This window comes from Panthera uncia, assembly GCF_023721935.1.
Source record: "Panthera uncia isolate 11264 chromosome A3 unlocalized genomic scaffold, Puncia_PCG_1.0 HiC_scaffold_11, whole genome shotgun sequence".
In the NCBI taxonomy this organism is placed as follows: domain Eukaryota; kingdom Metazoa; phylum Chordata; class Mammalia; order Carnivora; family Felidae; genus Panthera; species Panthera uncia.
The window spans coordinates 29,408,369-29,429,926 of record NW_026057578.1 but is presented as its reverse complement, the minus strand read 5'-3'; the positions used below and the strand labels follow the sequence as shown (position 1 = coordinate 29,429,926).

Here is a 21,558-nt window from a genome sequence, read left to right as displayed (position 1 = left end):
TCTGGGGCAGACCTTCTTGCCTCTGCTGAGCCTCCTCAGGGGGAAGAAGGGGGTAGCCCTAAAGACACTGCCCCCGAGTTCAGTAAGGTCCCTGGCACTTTCCCACTCCCTTCCCATGCTCAGGGTCCCTTACAGGCTTTTGCTGGAGCCTGCTGTTAGGGGCTCTCCCCACCTCTGTGCTGATCCACCTGACGGTCATCCAGCATTCACTCTAGGGGGCTGGAAACGGAGCGAGGGGACTCAGAGCTTTCCCGGTTTCAGGTTTAAGCCTTTTGCTTTACCCTCACAGTGAATGATTAAAGGCTTAACTCTTCCATTTTTGGCTCGTTGCTTTAACCAGCTACTCAGACACTTGGCAGCCTTGCTCACTCCCTCCCACGTTCAGCTGAGCTCCTGACAAGTATGACAAAGAAATGCAGTATCCAAAACCAAGTGGCTTTTTTCCTCCTAGATATTCAAGTCAAACAGAAGCACTGTGTTCTGCTTGCTTTGCAGTCAGTAACCCCGAGGGACGTGACTCACGCTGACATCTTCCCCCGTTTGTGGGATCCCCGTAGAAGCCAGATATGCAGGTCTCGCAGTGCTTGCCTGTGGTCAGGTTCTCACACTTCTCACAGATGCTCTGATTAATGCATTTGCTGTGCCCGTTGCACTGGCAAGCTGAAAGAAAAAGAATCTGAAGGGGCCTGTCCCATGGTAGAATAGGGTGGAGTCAGTTCCACGAGATTTACTTGCAACTGTCTTTTATTACCTTATTACCCATAAATGCAAAATCATTAAAACTGGCCCACTAAAAACTAGTTTGAGAAATGAGATCAAAACATCCATATACGGCTAGTCCAGGAAATCAGAAATATACCACAGCAAGGTGAAAGTCTACAGCCATTAAAAAAATAATTTGCTCAAAAAAAATTAAATAAATAAATAAAAAATAAAAAAAATTAAAAAAAAATAATTTGCTCTTGTTTGTAAAATAATGTATGTTCACGAGAGAAGAACATAAGGAAGGGAGGAAAATCATAATCAACTGCACAACCCAGAGATCACTGTGCACATTTGGAATTTTAGTTTCAGTATTTTTTCTGTACAGTTTAACACAGTTTGTGCTCATATTAACACTCAATTTTGATTTTTTTAAATTTATAGCACGGTTACTTTACGTTATTTCATCTATCATAAACCATAAAAAATTTCTTAATGCTTATTTATTTATTTGTGTGCGAGACACAGAGAGAGAGCTTGCAAGCAGGGAGGGGCAGAGAGAGAGGGAGACACAGAATCCGAAGCAGGTTCCAGGCTCTGAGCTGTCAGCAATTTTTCTCTTTTAGAAAAATAACCACTTTATATATAAAAACATTTCCACAAGTGGAGTTAGTAAGATTCTTGATGCATATAGGACTTTACAACTAGAAAGGTATATAAAACCTGGGCCTCTCAGGACTGCTGTTCACTGCAGATTCCAGTGGGGCCATCCACAGAGTGCATAACCTGTACCACTACAGATGGAAGATCTCATTCTGCAAGTCTGTCTTTTCCCCTCCAGCTCTACTGAGATACTACTGTGTAAGGAGCACAATGCATTGATTTGATACACTTATATATCACTAAATGATTACTACGGTAATGTTAGCCTTGCCTCATATCACATAATTACTATTGTTTTTTTGTGGTGAAAACATTTAAGGTTTACTTTTTAGCAACCTTTGCAGATCTCTCTTGGTTGACCAACGTGATACAGGTTTTCACCGTCTCGGCAACCTTCCACAGTCTTGCATCAGTTCTGTTTACCCACCTCTTTTCTAATCCCTGCAGGTATTTGACTTGTCCTATACAGACTGCAGCTGAAAAACTTAAAAATGACTCTATCAGTTAGGAATGCACCAAGAATACTTGGTGTGGGATATACATGTTGTTCCTGTTAAGGTGAACAACTGTATAGGTGTCAAAAGGGCAAAGTACAACACACACACAAAATGTAATACCTAAAACCATTTACCAATAAAAATCTGTGTTCTAGTTCAAGATAAAAAGACTGAACAAATGTTTCTCTCTCTCTCTCTCTCTCTTCCCCTTCAAAATCCCACTGAAAGTACAGAAAAAAAATGTAAAAACAAGCATAAATCAATCAGAGTATGGGATAAGAAGAAAAAGTGCTATCAGAAGTGTATTGAGAGATACTTCCGAAATACTGAACAATTTCTAGAAATTACAAAACAGATAGTGTCAGGTATCTAATAGAAAAAGGGGAGTTGAGACATTCTGTCTCCTAATGTAGAAGGTGGGGACAGGGAAAGTTACTAGATGCACTTGACCAACGGACACTTGAAAAATCCAACTGAGGCTGGGAGACAGAGCAGGCTTTGGGAGAGTGGCAAACAGCAGGAAGTATCTCGTGACCAGCTCTGTGTCTGTTCAACCTCACACAACATACAAAAATAAACCCAAAATGGATTGTGGACTTAAACAGAAGAAAAAATCTATGAAACTTTAAAAAAGAAAACACAGGGGGTGCCTGGGTGGCTTAGTCGTGTCCAACTTCGGCTCAGGTCATGATCTCACTGTTCATGAGTTCGAACCCCGCATCGGGCTCTGTGCCGACGGCTCAGAGCCTGGAGCCTGCTTCAGACTCTGTGTTTCCCTCTCTCTCTCTCATCCCCTCCCCCGCTCACGCTCTGTCTCTGTTTCTTGGGAAAATAAACATTTAAAAATTTTATTAAAAAAAAAATAAAAAAGAAAACATAGGAGGAGCACCTGAGTGGCTGAGTTGGTTGAGTCTGACTCTTGATTTCGGCCCAGGTCATGATCTCACAGTTGATGGGACTGAGTCACGCATCAGGCTGATTCTCTCTTGAGTATCAATTCTCCGCTTCAGATTCTCTCTCTCCCTCTCTCTCTGCCCCTCCCTCCCCCCAGTGCATCACTCACTTTCTCTCTCTCGAAATAAATAAACAAACATGAAAAAAAAGAAAACAGGAGTAAATCTCCGTGATCTTGGGTTAGTTAGGCACTGATTTCTTACAGTACCAAAAGCACATGGGATAAAAGAAAACACTGATACACTGAACTCACAAAATTTAAAACTTGTATATTTCAAAAGATTCCACCAAAAAAGTAAAAAGAAACCCACAGAATGGAAGAAAATATTTGCAAATCATATACTCAGTAAGGAACTTGTATCTAGAATTCACAAAGAATTTTACATGTCCATAAGAAAAAGACAAAGAATGCAATTTAAAAATGGGCAAAGAATTTGAATAGACATTTCTCCTAAGAAGATGCAAATGGCCTGTAAGATGCTCAACTTCATCAGTCATGAGAGAAATGCAAATCAAAACCAGTGAGATACTGTTTCTCACATGCTAGAATATCTGCAATCAAAAAACGGACACAGGCATTGATGAGCATGGGGAGAAAGCTCAACCTTTTCAGACTTCTAGTGAGAATGGAAAATGGTGCCACTACTTTGGAAAACCCCGTGCCCATTATTCCTCATTCCCACTCCCAGCCCTAGTCAACAGTTAACCTATTTTTTTTCTCCGTATATTTGCTCTTTTTTGGCCATCTCATATAAATGGTATCATAATAATAAACAGTCTTGAATCTGACTCGTTTTACGGAGCATGCTTTTGAGGCTCATCCATGTCACAGAATATAGTACTCTGCTCCTTTTTGTTGCCTAATAGTATTCCATCATATGGATGTATCACATTTTGTTTATCCATTCGCCAGCTGACAGACACTGGGTTGTTTCCACTTTTGTCTATTATGAATAATGCTGCTATGAGCATTCACCGCAAGTTTTTGGGTAGACATATGTTTTTAATTCTCTTGGGTATATATTGGGCCATATGACAACTCTATGTTTAACTTTTTGAGGAACTGCCAAACGGTTTTCCAAAGTGGCCGCACCATTTTACATTCCTTCCAGCAATGTGTGAGGGTTCCAATTTCTTGAATGTTGTTGAGCATCTTTTCATGTGCTTATTGGCCATTTGTGTATCTTCTTTGGAGAAATGTCTATTTCAATCTTTTGCCCATTTCATAATTGGGTTCTTTTTTTTTTTTTTTACTGTTGAGTTTTAAGAGTTCTTTATGTATTCTGGACTTTAGACTCTTACCAGATACTGTATATGATTTGCAAATATTCTCTCCCATTCTGTGGGTTGCCATTTCACCTCATATATTCCTGATATTAACAAAAATGCACAGATTTAAATATTTCATGAATTAAACTAGTAGATAAGAAACAGAATTATAGATCCTTTGACCTCTTAGAGAGGAAAAAAGGAACACAGGAAATTTGTTTGGTAGACAAAAAAAAAAAAAAAAAAAAAAAAAAAAAAAAAAAACTGGTTTCTTATTTTACATTTTCCTGCTCTTTTCCTTGCCTGAGAATGACTTCTTTATATCCTTTGCCCACTTTTTCTGTTGAGCTTACACATTTTTTTCTTCCTGGAGGACAGAGGTTTACATACTCTGGATGATAATCTTTATACTGCAGATATTTTCCCCCAGCCTATTTCTTGCCTTTTACTGTTACTTAGGGTGGTCTTTCCCTTACAGAAGTCCTCATTGCCCTGTTGTCAGTGGCACCGTGTGTCAGACTCTTGGAGAAGTTCTTACCCACTAACCTCCTGGGGTCTTTGCACCTAACCTCTCCCAGCTGTTCTGGAGGCCCATCAGCACATTCTTGAGTATTTACTGACAGTCTGAATCAAAGGCCAATTTCTCAGGGTTGATTTCTCAGGACACCCTTCCCAACTCATGGTCTATTCCTTCTTGACCAACCACTGGAAGGAAGGGGGAGGAAGGGAACAGAGGGAGAGGGGGAGGGAGAGCAGGCAGGCAGGCTTAATTTTTCCTCTTGCCAGGGATAGGGACCCTTCCCTCCCCCTTCTCCCTTTTCTTAGAGCACTTCAAGGAAACCTATTTTTACAAATCCTTTCTCTTCTCCTTTAACATGTATATGTACGTAAACCTTTTCAAAAACCTAAATAAACCTCTTATCAGCACAACAATCAGAGGAATTTTTTCTTAAGGGCCTGGGAGCCATCACTTTGAAATGTAAACATCAAGGAAGCCAGCACCCTACCTCCCTGTCACTTTGGGAATTTAGTCTGGGTGCATTAGTGCCACACTGTAACCAGCTGCTTGCTATAAAGATATAAGTAGCTTATATGCCTATTTAAAAAGGCGAGCTTTCTCAGGGCACCCGGGTGGCTCAGTCAGTTAAGCGTCCGACCTCGGCTCAAGTCATGACCTCACGGTTTGTGAGTTCGAGCCCCGCATTAGGCTCTGTGCTGACAGCTCAGAGCCTGGAGCTTGCTTCAGATTCTGTGTCTTCCTCTCTCTCTGACCCTCCCCCACTCACACTCTGTCTCTCTCTGGAGACTAAGTAAACATTAAAAAAAAAAAAAAAAGGTGAGATTTCTCGTGGTTTTTGCAATCTCATTAGTGGATTGCCTCCGAGGTGTACCACTGGCGTACCAGTCTGGTTTAATGCTTACTCAAAATAAGACTATTTTCTTTTTTTTTCTACATTTGTGAAAAGGAATTTCTGGGTTGGCAGGAAATTTATTTTTCATTTTTCCTCTAACAATTGCCACAATGTATTTTTCAGTAAAAAGCAAACAAGAACAACAGATATCATATTAATCCTATATAGCATAGTATTTTCTATTTTTTAAGTTTACATATTTATTTTGAGAGAGAGAGAGGGGGAGAGAGGGAGAGGAACAGAGAGAAAGAGAGAGAGGGAGAGAGGGAGAGAGGGAGAGAATTCAAGTAGGCTCTGTGCTGGCAGTGCAGAACCTGATGAGGGGCTTGAACTCATGAAACTATGAGATCATGACCTGAGCTTGAGTCACAAGCTCAACTGACTGAGCCACCCCCTGCACCCCAGTATTTTCTATCTCTAAAATAGAAATGGGTATGTCTGAAGGTATCTATATTAAACCATTAAAAGTTTTTACCTCTATGAAGAACTGGACCTGAGAAGAGGAATTCCAGTTTTTATTTTATCTACATCTGCAGTATTTGTTTATAATGAACATACTTCATTACTTCTGTAGTGAAAGCAAAACACCTCACTTGAACTTCTGTGTTTTCATTAATTGACATTGAAAATATTTTTCAGGGGCACCTGGGTGGCTCGGTCAGTTGTGTCTGACTCTTGATTTCATCTCTGAGAGTCATGATCTCACGATCCTGGGATTGAGTCCCTCGTCAGGCTCTGTGCTGGTGGTGTGGAGCCTGCTTGGGATTCTCTCTTCCTTTCTCTCTGACTCTCCCCAGCCTATGCTCACTCGCTGGCTCTCTCAAAATAAATAAACTTAAAAAAAAAAAAAAAAACCCAAAACCAAATTAGTTTAAAAAAAAATAGTTTTCATTCAAAACTATTTCTCCTAAAATGATGTTATTTTTTTCCTAAAGGAAATTCATATAAATAACATAGCTTTCAAAGTTTTATTCTTTATAAATAGGCAGCGAAACACTTGATTTTGGGCATTCAAGACAAATTACCTGGACAATGAATGAAAGACCAGTTGTATCTGCTGTCCTCCAGGCACATGCTGGAATTGAGAAGGGGCTGCGGGTAGGAATTTCCCACAGGGGCCTGAGAAGGCATCTTCACTGGTCCTTTATAGGAGCCTTCTATGCATTTCCCTTTGCCAGTATTGCTGGGGTCAGTACACCAGCCGCAGCCTGGCTGCTCCAAGCAATGGCTGCAGGTACAGTAGCCTGAACAATTTTCAGCTGTAAGAGGGCACAAGTTACAATTCACTAGCACAATTCACTAGGTTGCTTTGAATTCATTGTATTTAAATTACCCTTTTTAAAAACAATTACCTTTTTTTTTTAAAAACACACTATTCAACTTCTGTCAGTCAAGACTCCTATTCTAAAGTGACTGTTTAAATGACACAATAAATTTAAAGAGCCCAATACCTTGCCCAACACAGAATAGGGACTCCCCCCCCCCCCTCAATCCCAGGATGTTGAGGGAGAAAGGGACCTTAGTGGTCATCTACCGGAGTCCATTTATTTCATCAATCAGGAGAGTAAGGTGTGGAGACGTTGCACAGATGAAGCAGTAGGATACTGAAGCTGGGCAAGCTGCTTCTGGACTCTGCGGTCTATCCCACAGGGCTTGGTTCTGCATGAAGGTTCTCCTCCGGCAGTCTCAGCATTGTCCCTAAAATGCTGAGGGGCCGACAGCGCGGCCCCACAGCAGGAACGGCACCCTTTTCACTTACGGGGGCAGCTGCTCATGGTGTACCACTCCATACACTGGCCAAAAGGGAAGGAGGCCACGTAGGCGTTGGAGTCCACGCACTGCTTCATGTTGCTGCACCACATACACTCTGAGCTGCCACTGGTGCACTCTCCACACGCCGTCCGCAAGGCACACGGCGTCCGGCACTGCTTGGCACTGTGGTTCGCTGGGAAGCAAACCCAAGAGAGACACTTAGAGCTCCCACCACATTGGCTGAGATCAAAAAGGCCTGTCAGGGTGGGTTGTGACCCATTAGCGTGTCACGACATCAATGCAGTAGGCTACATTAAATGTAGGGGGAAACGGAAAACACAGAGTCACCATGTACTGGTTAGTCAAGTATACTCATACGCTTGGGGGGTAAAAAACTCTTTCTTTTCAAAGAGCCTTAAGGACAGACATGAGGGAACAAGCTAATCTTTCTATGAGAGCAGTGGTTCTAAAGCTCCTTACAAAATATGGGACCCAGGATATTGAAACCCACCTCAACATGAAAACTTGTATCTTTGTGTATTTGGGGGGTAGAAGGAGCACAGCATTCATTAAATGCACCAAAGCATTCAGGACCCAAAAAGGCTGAGAAGCTCCCCTACAGGAAGTTTAGCAACCATATTTTAAGGGGATTCCTACAGGGCTATGCGTTCTCTTCTACACCTGGGTACTCTTCAGACAACTTATAGTACCTTGCTAAAATGAGACACTATGTCAATGGAGTCCAGCCTCCCAAAAAGCTCCCACAAAATTCTATCTGCTGTGTGTGTCCCTGCGTCCCTCTGCAGGAATAAGACGTTTGCGCGTGCTGCAGAGGCTGCCCCCAGGCCTGCCTTTGGGAGGCTTGACTGTAGCCCAGAGGAGAGACCCCAAGCCCATGGGGAGCCTGAATGTAGCCCAGAGGAGAGATCTGAACCTGAGAAGCTACTCAGGGTGTGCTCCTCGGTACTCTCTCACAGCTCTAGCGTGCTTCAGGTTTGCTTCTGCTGTCACGTAACCGCTCTCCTCATTTTTCTGTCTACCGTCCCTGCAGTGACCTGCTTGCTCTTCTGATCTTTTCTTTGCATTCTTGTTCTTTCTTCCACAGCATTTCTTTGCCAGCACCAAGACATCTGCCTGTTGGAGCAAATTCTCAACACTTTTTGTGGTCAACACACCAATCAATCTCACTGTAAATGAGAATATTAGGCTCTTTTGAATAGAATTAGTGATTTTTGTTTATGATTATGGCTCATACTACGCAGAGCCAAAGACTATTTCCTTCTGCGTTTAAATTCTGGGTGACACTCTGCTTCATATGCTTGAAACCAATACTCCATCTGTTGCTCGTGACTATCTCACACATCTCAATATTTAACTATGCCTCCTACAGTTTCTCTTTCAGTGAGCTTCCAATGACAATCATTCACCCATATACTTACCAGGCCTTTCGCAGACACTACCGTTGAGTGGGTTGATGCAGGTTGCAGCCTTCAAGCCCCGAGTACTGGGTTCTGACAAGATTCCACAGAATCCAGCATCACTGGGCTCAGACGGCATCCACTGTAGCAAACTATTTGTGAATGGGGACATATCTTCCCAGCACCAGTAGGACACATTGATCTTCCGAAGGCCAACCCATGGGGTTAAGGTGAGCTTGGACTACAGGCAAAAGAGACACAGCTATGTATAAGCAATGTCTTGAACAAAACAGGCTTCTAGATAAAAACCACTAAGTTACATATACCCACAGATAAAAGAAAACCTCCCTATCCTGACTGAGCCACGGCAGAGTAGGACAGACTATCATTTTTAATGTTATATATCATCCCTGGCACTTCAATATGACCATTTTACAAAGGACAGAAATATAAGTCAGAGAAGATATAAAAATTTTCATAGAGATTAACAGCAAAGAGGTAATAATAAGTCCCTAAAGTACTATACCCTATGGCAAATGTTACACAGACGGCCATCCCCCAACCTCGGTTTAAATGATTACTTATGCATAAAAGCATCTTACCAATAATTTATGAAATACTGGTTATATGCTTATCCTTGGATCATTAACTAAGCTTGTGTTGGGGCTTTGGCCAGTTCAGATGATTGAAGATTTGTACTTTCAAGCTGGCGAGTACTGCCTGGCACTGAATTTTCTAGGGAATAAGAGGACCTCTGGGAGTCTCTGCCATCTTCTGCTCTATTAAAGTTTTCTTCTTGTTACAATTTAAAACAATTTTTAAGTCGAAGTATACGCTTCAGTCCAGCAATGAAAATATTCCTAATATTGGCAGTTACAAACAGAATGTACAATGTATTTCCATTTTTGAGAGGAAAAAAATATACGTGCCTGTTAAAGATGTCAAAGAAATAAACATACCCGGAAGCTATTTTTAGTCGTAATAAATGATATTTATTTTGATTTTAATGCTAGCATCTTCTAAATTTCCTTTGCAATATGTATTTTTTAAGGAAAGAAAGCTAATTAAAATTAATATCTTTTAAAAGTCCTTCAATTTCTTCCTCTTTGGCTTCAGGATAGAATTCATAGCAATCAGCATTATACACAAGGCCTCTCTGGATTTGATACCTCGTGTGGCCCGGCCACAGGACCTCCCTTCCCCCTAGCCCGCAGCCAGTCATGCAAACATACCTGCAGCTCACCCCTCGATCTCCACATCTTGCATGTGGCGGTACAATATAAAGATGGTGTTTCCCTCTCCACCTTCCCAACTCTCTCATCTTCAGAGATTACCTCTCTGGCTGTCTATCAGCCAGCCTCTGCCCTACAGGCTAGGTCCAGCGCTCGCTCTCGTTCTTCCGTGCAAGCCTGGGATTTAGGTTTAGACTCACACCTATGGAAGCACTTTTCACTACAGTTGTCTTTTCACCTGTCAGTCTCACCACAAGACTATGAATTCCTGTTGTACAAATGTGTTCCCAGCAGACCTGGGAGCTATGCAGAACCTTCTGGAGCCAGAAAACTGGAGGAAGAGGGAAAAGGTACCAGAAGATATATCTGTGGCCAGCTGGCAGAGCAGGACCCTTCTAGCCAGGTGTTCTTTCAAAGACATTGACCTGGGGGTCCCTGGTAATGTGGAAAGCTGTAAGCCATCAATTCTCTGAGGGAGTGACTACAGGTAAGACCGGCCAACAGCCAAGGACAGAACAGAGGAAGAGGCCCATTTCTGGGGCTGAGGAAAAGAGAAACAAATCTCTGATGGAGATTATGTAATGTGAAAAACCCTTCAAAATATCATAAAACATAAAATGCGGCCATAGTGTTCCCTGAGATAACCACATTTATAATGTATTGCCAGTGTCTGAAGTGTCCATGCCATACCAAAGCCGCACTGGAAAAAAGACCAACTGGAGAAAAGTAAAATACTATAGGGCCCCTCCCACCAGTCACACAGCAGGTGGTATACAGAGGCCAATGTAGCCAGGACCCAGACCACACTTTCCATGTTTTTCCCTGAAGGGGGCTGCACCCAACAAAGTGCTGCTCATCCCTCTCTAGACAAAATGTGTTTGTAGAATATCAACTACAGGTCACCTGAGGGCACTGGGAGGACAGGAAGAGAACTTGGGGCTTTCTGGGCTCAGAAACGTTTGATAAGAAAGTGCTCTCTCCTTTGGAGCTGGTCAGACCTAAGGAAGACCCAACAGTTCTTAGGGTGATTGCCATTAAATATTACACACTGTAACAATACCTGAAACCTGACAGACTCCAGTGGCTTCCTTCAACCTAGCTAATCGGTAGTGACATCCCCTTTCCCTCTCCCCCAGCAGAACCCAGAAGCCAGGATGAAAGCACCAGCTGATGTCACAAGGATATGTGACACATGGTGCTACTCAATATACGTGTAATTATCCCTTTGTCTTACAATCTAATCGATATGACTTACAAAGTCTGAACAATTTTAAGGTAAGAAAGAAAGCATCAAGGGAAGAGCATCTGATCGTGCCAGTCTCTTAGTATACTCACACACTAGCACTCCGCGTGCCAGGCACATCACAGGGAAGCTGTGTTCGTGCTCTCAGTGGAAGGGTGGGTGGTAGAAATTTAAGTTCTGAGGATGTTAACTCACCATGCTCTGTGATGACTGCATTATTCGCAGCTGCTTAAGGACAAATTCTACCTTCTTCTGGGTTGTAAGAGAAGCCAAAAAGGCATTGTGGTTCCTACAGGACAATTTAGCATTGTCATAATTCTCCTTGGCCGTGGTAATTTTCAAACACGAGTTTCCGACCAAATGCCAGCCAATGCCACAGATATTTTCTTTTGTAAAGCGGGGGAAAAAGAAAAAAAAGAGTTTTAGAAACCACACAAAACCACTACATTACCAGTTTGAATCACCGGAAACCTAGAAGGTTTTTGCAATTTGAATTCCACAGTACTTCACTAGGATATGGTGACGGCATCCAACCCATCACTAAGGACCAATACAGAATAGAAGAAAGTTAGACTTCACCAGTCCTATTTCCTGGATCTCAAGAGGCATACTCTAAGGTCAACTCTCTATATCTTGGAAGAAAAAATCCTAGGTGCCAGTGCTCAATTTCTAAACTCCTTTTTGACGAACAATTAGAAATAAGACTAAAATCCTAAGTGAAGAGCAGAAAAATAAATATGCACAATGGAAGGATGGGGAAGAAAACTGTGGAGTGTGGAAATGAGTTGGTGAGTGAGTAAGACTACAGTCTTCAAAAGCTGCACTATTTTCACATCAAGTGGAAAGGGCACAAATCAAGGGCACAAAACGTCCCCAAAGTGAGGTGGAAAGATCCTTTTCGGGAAAAAACAAAACAAAACAAAACAAAACAAAACAAAACAACAACAAATCCAAAGTGATACAGCTGCAGCACATGAGGCAAGATGGGAATCTACTTCTGCAATCACCCTGAACCCACCCAGTTCAGCTCTGTGCCCTGCCCCACAGAAGCTCTGCATGCTTCCTAAAAGGGCACAGCAAAGCAACTTTGCCAGAAGTAAGTTCCCTGAAGAATGCCACCAACAATGCCCATTACCAGTCAGTGAGGTAAGTGGAAGGTGCCATGGGAAAGGGTTCATTGAAGAGCAGATAAAGACTTGTTCTTGCAGGGTGCCTGGGTGGCTCAGTCGGTTAAGTGCCTGACTTCAACTCAGGTCATGATCTTGCAGTCTGTGAGTTCGAGCCCCACGTCAAGCTCTGTGCTGATAGCTCAGAGCCTGGAGCCTGCTTCGGATTCTGTGTCTCCCCACCCCCAACCCCACTTACACTCTGCACCCCCCAACCCCACTTGCACTCTGTCTCTCTCTCTCTCAAAAGTAATAAACGTTAAAAAAATTAAAAAAAAAATAAAAGACTTGTTCTTCCAAGTGTGGCATCAGTGTCACTACTCGTTATAATCTAGATTCTAGAGCCCCACCCCCGATGTGTATGAGAATCTGATTTCTGACAAAATCCCCTGCAGTGCACTGAAGTTTGAGATGCCATGAGATAAAGAACGAGAAGCTCACACTCATGCGAGATGAATCAAGTACTTCCAAAGGACATTCAAAAGGGGCCAGGCAGACCTTGTTGCCCTGGGCATGCTTCAGCTGCTGCACAGAACCACAGATGTACCCCTTTTGGGCAATCGTGGTTGAGCAAATGTTATCATAGAACTTCTGTCGTGGCTGGCCAGCCTGAGGCCCTCAACTCTTCATTCCAAACCTTAGAGGCCATAAATTGAGATATTCAGGACTGGAGATCACCCCAGGAGGTGCTGCTGATAAAGGCATCTCTCTTCCTTCTTGTCAGAAGGTGCTGACAATCTAATCCCAGTGTTCAGGAAGAACTATTCATAAAGTACCCCTCAGACGGACTGGCTGCCAAAATTGCTGCATTCTACTGCCAGGTGACCACAACAGAGGTGAGCAGAGACAGTGCAGCAGGCTCGAAGATACGGAGCCAAACTGTCATTCCATTCCCCAGAGCAGCAGATGATGCTTTACTTTATCTCAAAGCACAGTACGAGCAAATGCTTAAGAACTGTATTTTCATTAAAAAGAATAACCACAATTATGGTACGGTGGATGAATGGTTAAAATGAGTTTGTTTCCTGTACTGGGTTCAATCTGGGCTGCACAGTATGGGGGGCGTGTGTGTGACGTCTCTGGACCCATGCACATCAAGATGCCCCTACAAGGCCTACCAGGCAGGGCGATGCACTCCTGATTCCGGGGCTCCCACTGGCAGTTCTGGTCCAGGGCACAGCTCCTACAGCTGGTCTTCTTGTTACAGTAGTACATGGGGTTATCCTTGGGGCAATTCTCATATGTGGAAATGGAGATCTAGAACACAGTGGACAAAAGCTTTTCTCTTAATCCCCGGCCAGAACTCATGGTGAGGACAAACAGGATGTTAAAATCAACAAAATTTTAACTGAGGAAGCAAACTGCAAATAAACACACAAATAAGATGCAGATGAATCAGGCCTGCAATGGAAATAGGGTGCTGAAATCTTCCGCACAAGGACATGCCTTGACCCAGCAAGGAGGCAAGGTGCTCTATTTTAAACACCACTCTTCTACCTGCTCATTTGTGAAATGGCGGCGTTCAACTCACTGCTTTTCAAAAGCCTCCCAAACAATTTAAAACTTTCATATTTTATGAACTGCTTTGTGGAATAAACTGTCAAAAACTATAGAAGCTGAGTCATTCTATTATTTTTTGCCCTAGAACCTAAAAAAGGAGATTCTGCAAAGTCGCCTGACTCACCTTCAGTCTCAAGTTCTAAAACTTGCTCCCAAAAGCTTGCACAGGTAGAGTGAGCTCACTCACACCAAACATCCAGCACTTAGCTACAGTCATGCCTCTAAGGAGTAGGGAGTACACAGAAGAATAGTCCTGCTCTCTTCTAAAACACTACACATCAACCCTTGTGGCCAGCAGGACCTTTGAAATTATGATGCACATAGCAGCCCTTCCTAAAAGAAAACCTAAGCGATATAATAAAATCCAAATCCACACCAAAGGTTTTAAAAATAAGTCTGGGCCAGTATTTGTACCATACACACTATAGTCTTACACCTGACCCCCCACCCCCACCCCGGGGCCCTTTCATCCTCTGAAATCCTTGAGAGACGGCCCCTGACCTGGCCTTCCGTGCAGCTGTGGTTCACAGGGACACAATGGTCATTGCACCAGTGGCAGTCGTTGGTGTTGGCTGTGCAGCTGTAACAATCAGTGTGCTGGTCGCATCTGTCATGGTCAAGAGCTACGAAAAGAAGAAAAATTCATCAACTGTGACAGCTCCTCCTCAGAAAAATCTGAGACTAAGGTTTTTAAAAAATGTTAACAAGGGATGGGAAGTAAAATAAGTAAAACTGGCAGGAAAATATACTGGTGTGCTCACGTTAAGAGAATATTTAGAAATAAGTTAAGAAGTTTAAAGAAACACTCTTTTGTAAGCCCCCTACTCCCATAGAAAGTACACAGAGAGGGAAAAACAAAGATATATTCATTTCATTCAACGATAATGAGATATAATGGAAGCAGGTCAGGTTCTCTGAATACTTTTTTTCCCTGAGAAAAAAAGCAGCTAGCAATAGAATGAACACCAAGAGCTGTCGAGGACCCAAACAAAGTAACGTCACAGACCAAACCACTCCTCCTAGCTGTAAATGCAAGGCTAATCTGGGCACAGGAAGCAGGCAGCACCACAGAAGCCCAAAGGAGGCACCAGGCTGAGATACATTCTGTACACATGTATGTAAATCTGAGAGTCTTAAGTTTGAGATCTTCTGGGCTACTACAGACCTGCTGCATCTCCTGTGGACCCCTGACAGGCCAAGGTCAGCAACAAAAGAGAGCCCATACAACCATGCTGCTTCATCTGTTGATCCACTTGCGAACATGGCACGTGATGGAACCCATGGACAAGACAAGGCAGGGCCCACCCCCACGAAGCATGCTCCTTGGGTTGCTGATGTCCTCCTCTGGTCATCGCCCCACGGACTGGGCCCACACAGAAAGAAGAGTGACCAGGGATATGACATCTGAGATAAGTTCACGGCAAAGGGATTCATACTGAACCATCTAAGGTAATTAAATATTATTTTCTATAATCATGTACATTTAATTTGAACTTTTAAAACCTGGATTAAAAAAAAAAAACAATTTCACAGATTTTATCCCTTTGAACCCTACCAGGTTCTGGTCCTCTCTGTTCTTCAGCGCTCACTGGGAAGTTGCCTGGGTGTCCTTTTTGAGGATTTATATTCATCTTAATTTGAAGCGTTCCAGGACAGTAAAAGCTGACTCTATCCACCATAACCCTCATGGTAACATGCTACACCAACTCTAACAGTTAAGAAATTCAGCCAACATTCTTTAAATTAATTGAAGTGAACAAATACTTTGCAGAGACATTTTTCTTACTTTTAAAGGTAGGATATTACCTCACTTTATTACAGATATTATCTCACTGTATTACACTGTGCTGTAAGCCAGAGCAAAAGCATAAGAAGCTAAGTAGACAAGATGAAGAAAGCCTGGAAAACATAAGGGGTAGTTCTAAAAGCTAGGACCACTGGTCATCCTCAGCAACTCTCTTGCCTTGCTATCATTGCTGTGCCCAGCTAAAGAAGCTACAGAAGAGTACTCTGCATAGAGAGCAACTCTACCTCTATCCACTAGAACAATCTACTCCAACATAGCTTTTCTGGGTTGCCCCTCTTAATCTCATCCTTAACATCAGAACTGCATAATCCAATATGGTAGCCACTAGCCTCATGTAATTTTTTTAAAAATTTTTTAAATGTTTCTTTATTTCTGAGACAGAGAGAGACAGAGCATGAGCGGGGGAGGGGCAGAGAGGGAGACACAGAATCCGAAGCAGGCTCCGGGCTCTGAGCTGTCAGCACGGAGCCCGACACGGGGCTCGAACTCACAAACCGCGAGTTCGTGACCTGGGCCAAAGTCAGACGCTTAACTGACTGAGCCACCCAGGCACCCCTGTAATTTTTTAATTTAAGTTAATTAAAGTTTAAAATTCAATTCTTTGGTCTCACCAGTCTCATTTCAAGTGTCTCATATAGCCACATGTGACTAGTAGCTCCCATACTGAGACAATGCACATGTAATATACTTTCATCATCACAAAAAGGTTGTCCTGGATTGCATTGCCTGAGACCAACTGCTAGGTTCAGGAGTTGGTATACAAAAATCTATGCAATGCTAAGGTTTTGTCTCCATCACTCATGGCTTCTAGGAGCCATGTGGCATGATCCCATCTATCGTAAAAATGTTTAGAAACCAATTTTTAATCACCCATAAGCCTTTGCTCCAGTTATTACCAAATAATTCTGGATAATAAAATGAAGATAAAAAATGAATATATCTTAAGTGCTTCCACGATTCAGACAAAATGAGATTTCAAATTAATTAAATTTTAAGAAAAGGATAAAAACATACTTCCTTTGGAAAAACATTCTGATTTTAACTTTTCTTCTTGTGCTTCAGTTGCCAACTCCCAGGAGATGCACTGAGATGACCCTGTGTCCCACACACACCGGATGCCGGGCCCTGCCGCTAGACAAGCAGCTTCACTCCGGTGTGCTTCACACTGTTCCGAGGTGAATACCAGGATGTCACTGAGGAGGAGACTATTGAAACCACCAAATACATACATGGTGCTACAGGGAGAAAAAAAAAAAAAGGAGAGGCGTAGTTTACTGAAAGTTTCTACAAACAAATGCATGAAATGCTTCTTACAATCCTTAGACAAAATGTCCCCAAATGCCCATCCATTCGGGATGTGATGTGAATAAACAATGGTATATCCACACAATGAAACAGCAGTCGGTAGATGTAAAAAGGAATGAGCACGATTTCTACATACTGCTCTGGAGTGACCTTCAGGATCTATTGCTATGTGAAAAAAAAGGAAATGCAGAGAAAAGTATATATTGTATGTTAGCATTTATCTAGTGAGGGGAGGGGAAAAAGGAAATCAAACACACACAGACACACATGCACACACACACCGCTTTTCATTTAAGAACAACAAAGCTTTTCTTTGAAAAAATTTTTTAATGTTTATTTTTGAGAGACAGACAGAGAGAAGTGCAAGTGGGGGAGGGGCAGAGAGAGAGGGAGACAGGATCTGAAGTGGGCTCTGGGCTGACAGCAGAGAGCCTGATGTGGGGCTTGAACTCATGAACCATGAAACCATGACCTGAGCCAAAGTGGGACACTTAACCCACAGAGCCAGCCAGGCAGTCCAACAAAGCGTCTCTTTGACTTATCTTCTTAAAAGGGTAGGACCAACCTAGTAGCAATGAATATAACTGGTATTTAGATTGTGGTATCTAAAAACCATTCTCTCCCCTACCACTTAAAAAACAAAAACAAAACACAAAACCCTAGGACTCTTCAGAGGCAACCCCTAGTAAGTCAGGTTTAAAAATAAAAACAAGGGGGGGGAAAAAAAAACTAGGCAGAAAAATCAGCAGTGGTACACTGGGGGAGACAGACTCTACTGAGTCAGTCTAGACAAGACACTAAACAAACAGCAACAACCCACAGTGGTGAAGGTGGGGGAATCAGAAACCACATCTGATATTACCTAAAATGTTTCCGTTTCAATAAAATGTTACAATATATGCAAAGAAACAAGAATGTGAACCAAATAGAGGAAGCAAAACAGTCCATCAAAACGGTCTCTGGGATGGCCCACATGTTGGACTCAAGAGACAAAGGCTTCAAATCAGCTATTACAAATATATTCAAAGAAAACTGTCTGAAGAATTAAGTCAAAATAGGATACGAGCGACTCAACAGGTAAAGAATACCCATAAAGAGATACCAATTATAAGGAACAATTAAAAGGAAGTTCTGGAGTTGAAAAGTACAGTAAGTGAAATGAAAAATTTACTAGAGGGACTCAGCTGACTTGACCTGGCAGAGGAAAGAAACAGTGAATTTAAACATACATCAATAGTACCATAAGGGACTCTTAAATACAGAGAACAAACTGAGGGTTGCTGGAGGGGAGATGTATGGGGGGATGGGCTAAATAGGTGATGGCCATTAAGGAGGGCACTTGTTGGGATGAGCACTGGGTGTTATATGTAAGTGATGAATCACTAAATTCTATTCCTGAAATCATTATTATACTATATGTTAACTAATTTGGATTTAAATAAAATCCTAAAAATTAAAAAAAGATATATCAATAACGATTATATAATCTGAAGAAAAAAAAATTTTTTAATCAAAGAAAATGAAAAGAGCCTCAGAGACTTGTGGGAAACTATCAAGCATCATACATAAGCATAATGGGAGTCCCAGAAAGAAAAGAGAGAGAACAGAAAACACATTAAAAAAAATAATGGTTGAAAACTCCCCAGATTTGATGAAAATTATTAATCTATACATCCATAAAATTCAACAAATTCCAAGTAGGATAGTCGCAAAAAGATCCATACTTACACACATTATAATTAAAAACTGCTGAGGGAAGGTGGGCAGGGAATGGGCTAAATGGGTGATGAGTATTAGGAGGGTGCTTGTTGTGTTGAGCCCTGGATGTTATATGTAAGTGATGAATCACTAAATTCTACTCCTGAAAACAAATTAACTTATTAATTAATTAATAAAAACTGCTAAAAAAACCAAACAAAGAGAAACTCTTGAAAGCAATAAAAGTAGGATAACGCATCACATACAAGAGAATCACACTAAGATTAATGGCTAAGACACAATGGAAGCCAGAAGGCAGAGGACTGAAATATTCAAAGTACAGAAAGTAAAAAGCGTCAAATAACATTTTTTTAACCAACAAAACTATCCTTCCACAATGAAACTGAAATAAAGACATCCCCAGATAAACAAAGACTAAGAAAATTCTTTGCTGGCAGGACTGCCTTACTGAGAAAGAGTAAAGTAACAATAATAGTTGAAGACTTCAACATCTCACTCTTAATAATGAGAAAACAACTAGGCATAAAATCAACAAGGCTACACAACACTTGAACAACATTATCAACCAATTTGACTTAACTGACAACTATGGAACACTCCACCCAAATAGAATAACACATATATTCTTTTCAAGGGCACATGGAACATTCTCCAGAATAGACCATATATGCTAGACCATAAAAAAAACTCAGTAAATATTTGCGTTTTTCCCCCCACTCCCTTCAATAAGTGTTTTTTTTAAGAAAAGAAATCTTCAAAATATGTTCTCTAATCCCCAAAATGGAATTAAATTAGAAATCAACAGGCAGAAAGTCTGTGAACTCTACAAATATCTGAAAAACAAACAACATATTCTGAATAATCTATGGGTCAAAGAAGAAATCACAAGGGAAATTAGAGAATATTTTTAACTAAATAAAAACAAAAATATGCCATTTTAAAAGTTTATGGGATGGGATTAAAGTAGTGCTTACAGACAAACTTACAGCTTTAAACACATACATTGGGGGAAAAAGGATCTAAAATCAATAACCTAAGCTTCCACCTTAAGAAACTAGAAAAAGAAAAACAAACTAAACCCAAAGCAATCAGAAGGGAGAAAATGATATAGAAAAAAACAATAAAATATATACAAAAAAAAAAGAGAAAAATAAATGAAATCAATAGTTTGTTCTTTAAAAAATCAACAAAATTGACAACGCGTTAGAATGACCAAGAACATAGACGGAAAATAAATTAACAAAATTAGGAATGAAGAAGGGACATCATTGTTGACCTTATAAAGATTAAAAAGCATATAAAGAAATACTATGGGGGGCGCCTGGGTGGCGCAGTCGGTTGGGCGTCCGACTTCAGCCAGGTCACGATCTCGCGGTCCGTGAGTTCGAGCCCCGCGTCGGGCTCTGGGCTGATGGCTCGGAGCCTGGAGCCTGTTTCCGGTTCTGTGTCTCCCTCTCTCTCTGCCCCTCCCCCGTTCATGCTTTGTCTCTCTCGGTCCCAAAAATAAATAAAAAAAAAACATTGAAAAAAAGAAATACTATGGACTTTTATGCCAACAAATTAGACAAGTTAAATGCAACAAATTCCTAGCAAGACTTACTACTGAAAGTGACTCATTCTTCAAAAAATTAAAAAGTAGAGCTACAACATGATTCAGCAATTCCACTTCTGGGTATATACCCCAAAGAAAGAAAGCTAGACTATCAACAATAGCCAAAGTGTGGAAAGAGCCCAAATGTCCATCGATGGATGAATGGATAAAGAAGATGTGGTATATACATACAATGGAGTATTACTCGGCAACCAAAAAGAATGAAATCTTGCCATTTGCAACTACGATGGATGGAACTAGAGGGTATAATGCTAAGCAGAATTAGAGAAAGACAAATATCATATGACTTCACTCATGTGAGGACTTTAAGATACAAAACAGATGAACATAAGGGAAGGAAAGGAAAAATCATGTAAGAACAGGGAGGGGGACAAAACATAAGAGACTCTTAAATATGGACAACAAACTGAGGGTTACTGGAGGGGTTGTGGGACGGGGGGTGGGCTAAGAGGGTAAGGGGCACTAAGGAATCTACTCCTGAAATCATTGTTGCACTATATGCTAACTAACTTGGATGTAAATTTAAAAAAATAAATTAAAAAAAAAATAACTGAAAGCTACGACTCAAATACATATTTGTACATCCATGTTTACAGCAGCCTTATTTGCAACAGGCAAAGTTGGAAGCAAACCGAGTGTCTACTGATAAACAGAATGTGGAATATATACACAAAGGAATATTTATTATTCAGCCTTAAAAAGGAAAGAAATTCTGACACATGTACAGCATGGATGAATGAACCCTGATGATATTCTGCTAAGTGAAATAAGCTAGCCACAACAATACAAACACTGTATGATTCCAACTAAAGGTACCCAAAGGAGTTAAATTCACAGAGACAGAAAGGAGAATGCTGGTTGCCAAAGACAGGGGGCAGAGCAGAATGAGGAGTTACTGTTTAATGGGGAGACAGTTTCAATTGTGCATGATGAAAAAGTTCAGGAGATGAACGGCAGTGATGGTTACACACAATGTGAACACACCTAGTGCCACTAAACCATACGCTTAAAACTGGTTAAGATGGTAAATCTTACATTATGAAAATTTTATCACAATTAAAAAAAAAAAAGCTAAAGAAACTGCTTAACAAAAAATAGGAAATCTGAATAGATAAACGTACCACAAGTAAAGAGACTGGATTACCAATTAAAAATCTTCCCACGAAGAAAAGCCCAGGCCCAGATGAATTCTACCAAGTCCCTGATGAATTCTATCAAACATCAAACATGTAAAGTAGTAATACCAA

The 21,558-nt window shown here is 41.3% G+C and overlaps 1 protein-coding gene across 6 annotated transcripts in view; it reads right to left on the bottom strand.

Moving 5' to 3' along the window:
* Positions 1-21,558, bottom strand: part of ATRN (attractin) — a 158,550-nt gene that overhangs the window by 63,265 nt on the left and 73,727 nt on the right. For all 6 annotated transcript variants that reach the window (XM_049650035.1, XM_049650034.1, XM_049650036.1 and 3 more), the window contains exons 12-19: positions 16,690-16,910; positions 14,370-14,491; positions 13,427-13,565; positions 11,338-11,528; positions 8,689-8,908; positions 7,257-7,442; positions 6,523-6,756; positions 523-660 (exon numbers count right to left, since the gene is read on the bottom strand). In XM_049650035.1, the coding sequence (XP_049505992.1) occupies positions 523-660; positions 6,523-6,756; positions 7,257-7,442; positions 8,689-8,908; positions 11,338-11,528; positions 13,427-13,565; positions 14,370-14,491; positions 16,690-16,910 (1,451 nt within the window). The remainder of the gene's footprint in view (positions 1-522; positions 661-6,522; positions 6,757-7,256; positions 7,443-8,688; positions 8,909-11,337; positions 11,529-13,426; positions 13,566-14,369; positions 14,492-16,689; positions 16,911-21,558) is intronic.